This window comes from Brienomyrus brachyistius, chromosome 11 (assembly GCF_023856365.1).
Source record: "Brienomyrus brachyistius isolate T26 chromosome 11, BBRACH_0.4, whole genome shotgun sequence".
Classification (NCBI taxonomy): Eukaryota; Metazoa; Chordata; class Actinopteri; order Osteoglossiformes; family Mormyridae; genus Brienomyrus; species Brienomyrus brachyistius.
The window spans coordinates 11,412,783-11,424,043 of NC_064543.1; the positions used below are offsets into that span (position 1 = coordinate 11,412,783).

The following is an 11,261-nucleotide window of genomic DNA, read 5'->3' on the forward strand; positions in this document are numbered from 1 at the left end:
TTGCTTTGTGCTTTTGCGTGTCACTCTTTAAAGTACGCGTTTAATGTCACGTGAGCAGAAGAAACAGCAGCTGCTGACAATGTGATGCTGCTTTTCTCTTACAGAAGACAATGATTGCTGTACCCCAGCATTTGATCTTATTGCTAATATGATTGTTAGTAGCAGTAGTAGTATTTTTTTTGTAATTTTGACAAATAAAAATATAGTAAATGTTAAGAAATTTATTTTAAATACATAACCATGCAAGTTTATCTCTACAATATACAGTCAAGAAATTGATTAAATACCGGTATATATAAAGTCTGAGCTTGTTTTGAACTTTTTTCCTTTATGCAGCATATTATACTTGTATAACAGATTTGTAATTTGACTGCGTGAGATGCCTAATGATTGATTTCCATCAGCACTGAATTAGGCCGCGCAGAGGGTTGTGAAATGAAGCTGAGCGCGGAAACATTGGGATCCGGGGGCGTGGCTGCCTGTGGAAGCTTCGGCTGCCGGGCGGGCGGTGCTTTCTCCTCTGAGATGCAGAAGCGCCGCACGCTCCCGGCCGGCTTTGGGCATCCTGCTGGGGAACTGCTGCATACCGCAGCCGCTGTCCTCCAGGCCGGGGCTTTCGTCACCCCCTCCTTCAGCCCCTGATGCGAGATCGGCTGCGCGCTCATCTTATCTGCCTTAGTTTGCCCGCTCAGCGAGATGTCTTATATATCTCGACATACATCCATGGAAATCAGATCAATATATAAGAGGATTCGCTGCGATTCAGTAGTTTATTGACCTCGTTAAGTGCACTCTGAGCATTTCATTCTCCACATACGTTAGCCTATATAATGATAGTATACTGCAATATCTGTAATATAACAGATAACGTAAGACCTATTCAACATACGATTTATATCTCGGCAATTCCTTCAACTGTTTGACATAACCGAATAGCTCTCCATATACTGTTATTTTATTGATGATGTTGCCGTTGAGTAAATATTATATTTGTAATTTTCCATTGTATTCTAAAACCGGATATGGGTATTTTTAGCGAAATTTACGACATATACCAGATATATTACGGCAGTGATGTGCTGACATTTTCTTCAAAGTCGTCCTTTACGTGGATAACTTTACTCTAGGCAGCTGAAGTTAAATATGCCTTTTGCAACAACTTTTAATAACCAGAGTATTGTTTACAAGGTGATCCGTGGTTAATGTGGCCTGACGTTCGCACCCAATATAAAACTCATAAATAGTTTATTACTTTTGAAGTTGCCCCCAAACTATTTTATTCTCATTTTCCCAATGAAGATATAAAGTCATATATACAAACGTGTAATTATGCTACGTCTCGCGTCAATTTTCCCAAAGCACCAAACAGTTAAGATTTTATAATAAGAATATTCAGTTTGGGAAGGTGGGTAGCTGTGGTTGCGATGGTTGAATAGGGGTTAGAAACGATGGGGGAGGTTAAATCATAGGACAGCTGCAAGTAACACATGCAGCCTGTCCCTGGGGAATTATGTTTGAAATACAAAAACACAGAGACAAGTCCGAGAAGTCTGGTGCAGGACGGCGGTAAACAGCTGTAAATCCAGCCCTGTCATTTTATCGAGGTCACTCAGCTGTATAATCGTACTAGGAACGGATCTTTTAACATTAATAAGCTAAACGTATTAAATGCGCAACGCTGGGTCGCGTTGTTTCGTTTTTCCCTTTGCCTGTTTAATGTATTTAGTACTTCAAAGACGGAGAAAGGTGACGCCATGAAGACGGCTTGTCACCTGTTCGATTTTTAAGAGAGAAAATGGGGTAATTTGTGAAAATTATGCTCGCACAGCGCCACAGTCTTCGCCTCTCAGCAAGAGCCAGAGCTAACACAGAGCACAGAGAAACAGCTGGGCTGAATTTTTAGCACCCATAATAAATTAAGAGGCTGGTCCCTGGGATTTGATGATTAAATAAAGCAAAGGCTGTAGGCTATTCCCAATGTGATTTCAGTGAAAGACTACTCCACTTCAATTATTTTTAGTCATGTGATTGGGGAGGGGGCCATGTTTGAGAGGTGGGATTTATAGATAATATTCTTTTACAGATAATGTCACATTTCTTCTTAGACATTCGCAAAAGGACACGTTGCGAATTGTACGAACTCTTCTGTGAAATCAATAAGGAATAATAATCGCCTCTCGAGGTTTCATTTTCTAAAGAGAAGTATTAGACCATTCTATGTTAAATTAATACAGAAAGAATCAGAAACGGGGTTGAAAATGAGATTTAAACAAAAATAATAATCATAATAAAAACAATAAAAGAGAACGATTAAGATCGTACAGGGCAACGCTTTTTGCTATATGCTATACGCAACGAAGGTATAAGCAGGTCACTGAAGATCGTATATCAGTTAGCACGTCTCGGCTGAATGTGATGCCCCTGTTGGTTAATTAAGGTATGTTTAGGCACGAAAGGTTCTAAAAGTAGATTGCTTTTTATTGAAAGAGCTGACCTATAAAAATTGTTTAGTAAAAAAACGATGACCAGCCGTATTTTCATCTGCATCTTCCACACTTCACAGTACTCGATTCTGTGGTATTCATTGTGTACTTAATCGAGTCGCTAAGCAGGTGAATCGGCAGGCAGCGTTTTGAACAGAACTAGAGATGCCTTTAGTTGCCCAACGCTTCGTTAAAATATGTCTCGCCTATAAATAAATCAAACACCGACACCTATGAAATTAGTTTTCAAAAATAAACAAACATAAATAAATTACGTAGCAAGCACAGGTTTCAAGATACATTTTTTTGTTGTTGTTGGGTTGGTTTGAAAACAGTCAAATAACCTATTAAGCAACCACAACTTTTATTATGCAAATTAAATATACTTATAGTATATATGTGCGGAAGATTACTTAATTTCGTAGTCAACGTTCCATTAATAGATAATGACAACACTCCTTGCCGTATTTTTTCCTTCTCGTAGGCTACTTCAGTGCGTTTACAAACACAGCTGGCTTGCCGCTGGACGTGTGAAGGTACACTTCCTCCCATCCATCCATCCATCCATCCTTAGTAGGGTCGTGGGACGCATTAATAAAGTTACGAGAAATTCATTCATATATACCCAGGTTGCTAGCAAAATGTTTTTCCTTGTCGGACTTACCAAGAATTGTAGCCGATTTAGTTTTTAAAATATTCTGTTCAGTAAAATGGTTGCTCGTTCACTGAAGTCTAATGACGAACCCGCACTTAGGCCTAACAGCACAAATCGCACGTGGTGAGATTCAGATTTATGTGTCGGCCTATAATTTTAAAATTATTTTTTATCAATTAATATTACAAAAACATGTCTCCGTATTTTGCCCATTCCTCGATGAGATGCGTTTGTATTGCATTTCGTTGTACCTGTTGTTTGCATTAACAAGGAACGCATTGTTAGGAAACACTAATCTTTCAAATGTCATTTAATACCTAAATAAAATTAAAAAAAAAACGCCGAAAATATATGGAAGCTTTGTTCTCGCTCGGTAATTTACCCCTGCAAGTGTAAGAACCTCTTTTTTTGACCTTGCGGCTGTGGACTGGAGGGGAGATTCGCTGGGCCGGAGCTCTCTCCAGGACGCGGTCTCAGTGCTAGATCCTTTACCTTGGGCGCTGGGGTCTTGGATCGCATTTACGGGCCTCGCTTGGAACATCCTGCTCCGTTTCCATACTTGCAAGGCCGTCCACATGCAGATGGGCTTCTTTTGTAGTTCAAAATATACTTTCTGTCCAACTTGTGTAAAAAGCGTTGTCTTATTTATCAAGAAAAGCAAACATATGCGCATATATAAATATGCAAACATTTATATTGGTCACTCCATGCAAAGCAGCATTATTATTATTTATTATTTCTTGGTCAACTGTCGTTACCTAGTTATTACCTAAAAACTGGAAACACATAAAATCATATATATATATATATATATATATATATATATATATATATATATATATATATATATATATATATATATATATATATATATGTGTGTTCATAATCGGGCCCCTGGCTTGTTTGTATTTCCTCTTTTAATTCGTCTATATTGACTCTGTTGTTTTAAATAAAAGCTAAAATTATCTGCAAAACAATAATTTATTTGACAGTTTACGTTTTGATTTATGGGTTCATAAGTATATAACCATGTTACTGTAACATAATTTTATTTCAGGCTATTTAAACAAAATAGTTATTATTATTATTATTATTATTATTATTATTATTATTATTATTATTATTATTATTATCATTAGCCTACATGAACTACTAATGTCAGTTAGCGAGGTAAAACGCTCATAAAATTATTATAAAAGGCTTTCTGGACAAGAATTTCGCGATTCATGCTACGCAAATAACTTTTCATCTATAAAAAAATAACCGGTGAAACTTTCAATTGATATTTAAATGCGTCTCTTATATTTGTGCCGTGAACAGTTTCAATTGCATCGAGATTTCAAGTGTGGGAATTTTTATTGGTGCCTTTAAAACAGGAGATAGGAGTTTAAATTCCCATAAATAATAATGCCATTCATATCTATTATGTCTGCATAGTCTTCCAGTGACGTTGTGGTGTAACAAAAGCTGTCTCAATTACCTCAATCTTTACTCCGCGCGGCCCTTTTCCCCTCCTACACGTGGGAAAGGATTCCCTCTCACTTAACATTCTCACATAGTGTGTCTACGCTGCGCTTCCTAACAATAAGCCGGCCAGCTATTCAACTGGAAGAGAGGCTAGGAAGAAAAAAGAACTTAAAAAAAAGTTGAGCACAGTTACACTGGATCCGTGCTGTTTCCCAACACCGCGGTATTCATAATTCACAAAGGGCTGGACCGATTCAGGAGCTCAACTCAACCTCAACAGCTTTACTGAGCGGGTCAATATATAATAAACGTCTGCACGGTTCAGACGATCGTTAAAGTATTAAATTGTATTAAGTCTCCCTTGCAAGCAGAATACCCTGAGTTTGACTGTGGTGCTGTTTTCAGTCAAAATTCAAAGACACGAGGGTTCCGTTTAAGAATGCAATGTACAATCACAACCATAATAATTAAAACGTATTTTTACATGATTCGAATGATCGACAGTTTCTAAAATGTGCCTCATACTTTTAGAATGCGGCGTTTTAAAGCGACGAACCAAGGAAACATCAGGCAATGAGTTAATTGAGGAACGAAATGTAAAATTCACTATTTAATAGCACATGGGAACTGCTTTAACTTATGAAGGTTTGTCGAGTGAATTTATATAGGTCGTTTATTCGTGTCTTTATTTTAAAATCTGCAGTAACCCGGCCATTGTTCCCTCTATTTAGATAAGAGCTCTTCAATAAAATTATCCACAACCAACGTCTTTCTTTGAAATGTTTAGGCTATATGAAAACCACATGCATGACTTTAATACTGGAAAACAAGAACACGAGATCAAACATAATGAGAAGATATTTTTTTTTGTTCTGTAATAAATAAATCACGTTTAATATTACAGTCTCAGGGGGAATAAGTAAAGAAAATCATAATTATGCTATTTAGCTTGTTGATGTGGCGCAATCACAGTTAGAGCGCACTTCGACAGATTAAAAATAGAAGACCCGCCCACTGACCCGAACCCCTCACCTCTCAAAATAGAGGACATTAGAGAAGAGGGAATTATATAAAACCCAAGGGGATTTTGAAGTGGTGTGCTTAACGCAAACTATGGAGATTGATGATGGAACCATTTCTACATAGTCTGCTTGAAAAGATTTATTATTATTATTATTATTATTATTATTATTATTATTATTATTATTATGTTACTCTACAATGATTATTTGAATAATACACAAATTTCCAATTTCCAAAATACGCTCTACATTTTTAGTGAGAAAATTTGTTGAAATTTGTAGCGTATTGTTAGACCGATGTAAAAAAAACCATAAGCTGAAAATTTTACTTACTGCCATTGAATATAATTATAATTTTTGACAATTTATCATTATCAAGCAATGCATTTAAAAGGTGATTTTAAATGGATATATTGCTCTTGTTAAACTAGTTATTTTTTTTTAACGGTTGCTTCATCGTTTACTTCTGGAGATATTATATTGTCTTGTGTTCTTCTTAAGTATTTTAACATATTGCAAAGCGAGAAATAATTGTATCGTTTTAATAACCCTGACAAGAATTCAATAACTTTGTTGAATATTGTTAGCTTGTCTTAGTGAAGCTCTTTTACGCATCATATTCGAAAGGACGAATAGAATCCACAACGGAATGGGTAGAGAGAAAAATTATCATATTTGAAATGAACGACATTTTTTGATAACATACTTTGAATCGCTGCGAGCAAATTGAAATGCCACTCACGGCCGAAGCTGTTTCTGATTGGTTCCTGTTATGGTTTATGCCACTTAAGAAGCCCTCTGAATGGATTAACAATGAAACACTAAAATTAGGAGCAAGTCTGACACCTACCTGCGAAAGTAGGAAGAGTTCACTGGCAGGGGTTTGACTGCCCGATATTTACTGTACAACGTACCGTGTCCACGGCGTAACTACATCTATTGCGGAGACAGTAAACAATTTAGTAAGTCATTGTGGAGGATTTAAAGAAATTACATAACTAATCAATATGATGCGTGCAATCCTGTTGCCGAGAGTGCCGCGGAGTCCCGTTTTAATAACCTCCCCACGTCTCAGAGATAATAATGAGAGATAAATTTGGCATAAAATCGAACTCATTAGCAAAGTTCGCCACCTGATTGGTTTGCATAAAACGTGACACATATTGCCTGTAATTGGGTTAAATGAGCGCCCTGCTTTTTGGAGTATGTTATCAATATTTACTTGTTGGAAAGCTCTCAAAAACCCCAAGTAGCTTTAACCGAGGCATTATAGAAATGCATTCAATATGCTCTGCGTAACTACGTTAAAGCAGTTTGTAATGTTGTCAACACCAGCCTTTATTCCGAAGGCATCAATCTATGCAAATCATAGAATTAATGTATTATATAGGCCTACTGGTTTTTTTTTCTTAGCATACTTGGCATATACCATTTCAGTCACCTACTATATTCACCACATTAAAACAGTTATTTTTAAAAATATATATAATTGTAGCGTCATTTCGAACGGCGACTGCATATAGTGTATGTATGTATTTGTCTTTCATTTTAAGAAACGAAACGAGAAAGCAATTCAGACTCAGGGGAATCAGACGTCAAAATATATAAATCATTATTTTCAACTATGAAGCACTTTGGACACAAGCATTTATATATCCATCCCCAAACAGTTGCTGTACACGTGTATTTTTCATAATTTACTTCAAAGATAGTGTATTGTCCATTTTAAATACAAAATGCTACATTAAATATACATATTAGTTTTAATACAAATAGTCTCAAGCGGCAGCAGCGATTAAGACAATTCTTAGATGTTACATCTTTCGGATTGACCATCCAGAAACTATAATTTGAGAATCACCACTTTCTCGTTGAAAGTAATCGTTTCCTCTTTGTTTTGTTAATTACTTTTCTTGCCAACACAATTAATAAATAATTGTCCAGATGTTCGCGGTGAAGCCGGTATTAAATGTTTGACATACCTTTCTTAAGATCATAAGGGGAGTCTTTACAAAGTTCTACTTGGGTTTGGCTTCTTACTTTGCTTTCTCTTACCAGTGCCTCAGCTCTATTTAACACAGTTTGGTTTAATCCATTGAAATGTGTGGTGGACCCAGTGCCGGCTCCGTGGTTGCCATGAAGATGACCGAAGGTGCCATAGTTCGTGTACCCCGGATAGAAAGGAGATGTGTAGTAAATAGGCCTGGAAAGAACCGTGTTGTTCGGAAACGGGCACTGCGAGGGTGACCGCGACGGCGACGGCGTGCTTGCCGTGATCACTGTGCTTTGACCCGGCGCTGTGGCCTGCGGCGCTTCGCTACTTCCCTTGCACCTGTCCGAAGAAGTTGCGATCTCGGCGAGGGACCAAAGTTTGGGCTTGGGCGCAGAGGGGGGCGAGTGAATAACAGATGTGACATTGCTGGTGCCACCGATGCCGTTCACTGTGCCCGATGCGTGCACCATTTCTAGTGGTCTTTCCTGCACAATAATCTCACTTCCTCTTGACACGTTTTGGGGGGAAGACGTTGTAGGCTTGGGGGAATCAGTCAGTAATTCTGTCCGGTCCTCTTGCTCTTTCAATTCCGAATCCGTTAAAACGAGATCCGTCTCCTTTGCAGCGCTGTCTTCTTTAAATCTGTCGCACGTAATTTCCCCCGCATTAAGTTTATGTTCTGCTGTAATAAAAAGAATACAAAATAAGTTGGCGTAAAATGTTATTCGAGCAATACATACAAGACAATACAGAAAAGACAATGACAAGACAATTTGTGTTATAATAGCGAATAAATGCAATAGAAGAATATAATAACATATAAAGAATATAATTTCAAATAACGGTTTCAACGATAATTGCGGCAAAATATTATTACATTAAAAAAAATCATTTTATTATTTTAAAATTATTCTCTTAGCCAATATGTATTTAAATCTTCCAGTCAACATAATTCAAAATTAATTCACTCCATGGCAAATATTATATGTCACAACCAATCCTCACCCTTAAATAAAAAAAGCCGTGTAGGCTGATTATTATTTAAAGCAATTGTCTCATTATAAATAATATACCACCATTAAGTAGCAATCAATTTTACGCCTCGAGGAAAAACGACTCGGATGAAAAATAGAGCCATTCGGTACAGACCTGACTCTGTGTCTGTCGAGTCTTCCTTGTCTGTTGCCTTGTGCGGTTCATCGTCGTCGTTTTTCTCGAGATCAATATTTTCATCTTCTTCCTCATCCTCGCTCCTATTTCGAGGGGTCCAGGTCATCTTGTTCTCCTTCTTTAGCCTTCTTCTGGCGTTGGCGAACCAGGTGGACACTTGGGTGAGGGTCATTTTGGTGATGATGGCCAGCATGATTTTCTCCCCCTTGGTGGGGTACGGGTTTTTGCGGTGCTCGTTCAGCCAGGCCTTGAGGGTAGCCGTGGCGTCCCGGGTAGCGTTTTTTCTGTATGCAGGATCTCCGTAGGGATATGAGCCCAGGGGGGCAGCATATGGGTGATATCCTATTGAACCAGTCATGCCGGTGGTGTGCTCATACGGAGAGCCCTTCAATTAAAATAATAAAAGTGAAAAAGTTATGTCAGTACTACCTAAGAACATGAAGTAACTGTATTATAGGCCTATATAAATGACTACTTCAAAAATATCTGGATATCTGAATATTTAATATTAGCAAAATTGCAAAATATCTGATAAATATCCGTATGCTATTTCCAACTGTAACTGCAGTGTCACGCATCCTTCAACTTGTCAATCATGTTTTTTTCGTTGGGATATGACCGTCTGTTTAATACTCACACACTTCTGAGTTTATTCCATTGTTTAATTAGCATTCTAGAGCTCATGAAATATCCTATGTGGTAAATTTCGCAGGCAATATTACAGTCACGTATGTAATTAATTAATATGTTAAATTAACTACCCATGCAGCTACTATTATTTATCATTCTTAAAATTCAACATATAATTTATTCAGCGTAATAATAATGTGAGATGAATTTCTGTTCTTGTCATTTTAGTATTAGTGAATCGATGTTCCCGAACGCACTTAAATGATTAAATGATTTATACTTTTGTATTCAGGGTGTGTAAGATGTATTTATGTATTTTTATATTTATTTAGGCATATTTGAAAATTAATTCTTAATGAGAAAATGGTATGATTTATAAGCAATCACAAAAAAAATCCGAATTTGAGTTTGCAAATGCGGCGCGGAGAGGTGGAAATATCAAATCCACTCACTTAATCGTCGGTGCATGTTATAAAATAAATATATGCATTTATTTATGCTGTGTACTGTAATCATTTCGTCGAAGACTTAACTTTTGTTAAGTCCCCGTAAAAGATACTGTCTGCATTTAAGAGTGTTTTTCTTCGAAAAAAAACATTTGATAACATTGCCGTCCAATTAGGCAAATTATTTGTAAGCAAACACTGCCTTCCATGTTTTCAGATGCGGATTTTGAAAACAACTCAGATGCAATAAAAATAAAGCAATGTCGGAGAAACAGATAGAAATAAGGCGGTAAGTATACTGTACGCTTCTGGGGTCGCGAGCGGTAGCATATCGTTTGCAATTAACGCGGATTTCAAAGTTTTCGCAAACAGTATATTTTTAATCCTGTCGCCGATGTGCATCACCATTGTGCACAAACGCACTCACCACGTACGAACTGAACGTCGCAGCGGCAGCTGGGTCCGCGCTGTACGGGAGATGTGAATTGTAGCCAGGCGAAGCACTGGTGAACGCTGTAGATCCGGCATACGGAGCGAAAGCAGACCCAGAAGATGATCTCCCTAGTTCCTCCGTCCTGGGACCCGAAATCACACTGGTGCTGTACGCTGGGCACGAATAAAGTGCCAGAGAAGCGGAAGGCTGGTACAAGTAGCCCTGAGGATACGCCATGGTCAAACCAAAAAATAAGCCACTTATTCGTGCGCTTTTCCTCTATTTGTTCAAGCACTTTTTAATCTGAACCATAGAGACTCGCATCGGCAGACCACTGCCCGTCTCCCTCTACGTGCCTGCAGTATAAAAATAAATTAATGAAAATGTTTTAATTAGGATATTTTGGTCGCTGACAGATGAAGCTGATCGGATCTGTTTATTCGCGCTTAACCTTCTGTTTTCAGTCTCGCTCACTCTGTTTCTTTCTCTTTCTCCCTATCATGCAGTGCAGAATAAGTTTTTTGCCTTCGGATGGGGGCTTTGCTTTGGAAAATGTCCTGCCAAGATGCTAAGTTGGAAATTGAGGATTCTGACGTATCCTACGTGCTTCGTGCTCCTCCTCCCGGGGTGTAGTCAGCGAAGGAAAAGGCAAGCTCACGCTGGCCAACGCAGCCCTGCCTAATGATCGACACCCTCTCCCCCTTTCCTCCCTCGCTGTCTCTTGTCCCTTCTCTCTCTCTCTCTCTCTCTCTCTCTCTCTCTCTCTCTCTCTCTCCCTCCCTCCCTCTCTCAATATCTCTCTCTCTCTCTCTCTCTCTCTCTCTCTCTCTCTCTCTCTTGGTCTTTGTCAGTCGCTCAATTGCTATTTCTGCCTCTCTCTCTATTCTTTTTTCCCCCCACTAACAAGCCTCATTGCTGCTAGACTCAAGTGCGCCAGCTTCTGGATATAATCTCGCGCAAGC

At 38.2% G+C, this 11,261-nt stretch overlaps 1 protein-coding gene across 2 annotated transcripts; it reads right to left on the reverse strand.

Moving 5' to 3' along the window:
* Positions 1-7,215: 7,215 nt before the first annotated feature.
* irx5a (iroquois homeobox 5a) lies at positions 7,216-10,981 on the reverse strand. Of its 2 annotated transcripts, none has more exons than XM_049030356.1 (3): positions 10,294-10,981; positions 8,770-9,175; positions 7,216-8,299 (listed from the first exon to the last, which is right to left on the reverse strand). In XM_049030356.1, the coding sequence occupies exons 1-3, from the start codon at positions 10,534-10,536 to the stop codon at positions 7,593-7,595; spliced, it is 1,356 nt and encodes a 451-aa protein (XP_048886313.1). In that variant the 5' UTR covers positions 10,537-10,981; the 3' UTR covers positions 7,216-7,592. The 2 variants fall into 2 exon arrangements, with proteins under 2 accessions (XP_048886313.1, XP_048886312.1); XM_049030355.1 differs by having other exon boundaries at positions 7,216-8,302.
* Positions 10,982-11,261: the final 280 nt, after the last annotated feature.

Coding starts and splice junctions, on each gene's coding strand:
- irx5a (XM_049030355.1), bottom strand. CDS start 10,536: ATGGCGTATCCTCAGGGCTACTTGTACCAGCCTTCCGCTTCTCTGGCA. Junction 9,176..10,293: donor CGACGTTCAGTTCGTACGTG/GTGAGTGCGTTT, acceptor TTTTAATTGAAG/GGCTCTCCGTATGAGCACAC. Junction 8,303..8,769: donor CTCGACAGACACAGAGTCAG/GTCTGTACCGAA, acceptor TTTTTATTACAG/CAGAACATAAACTTAATGCG.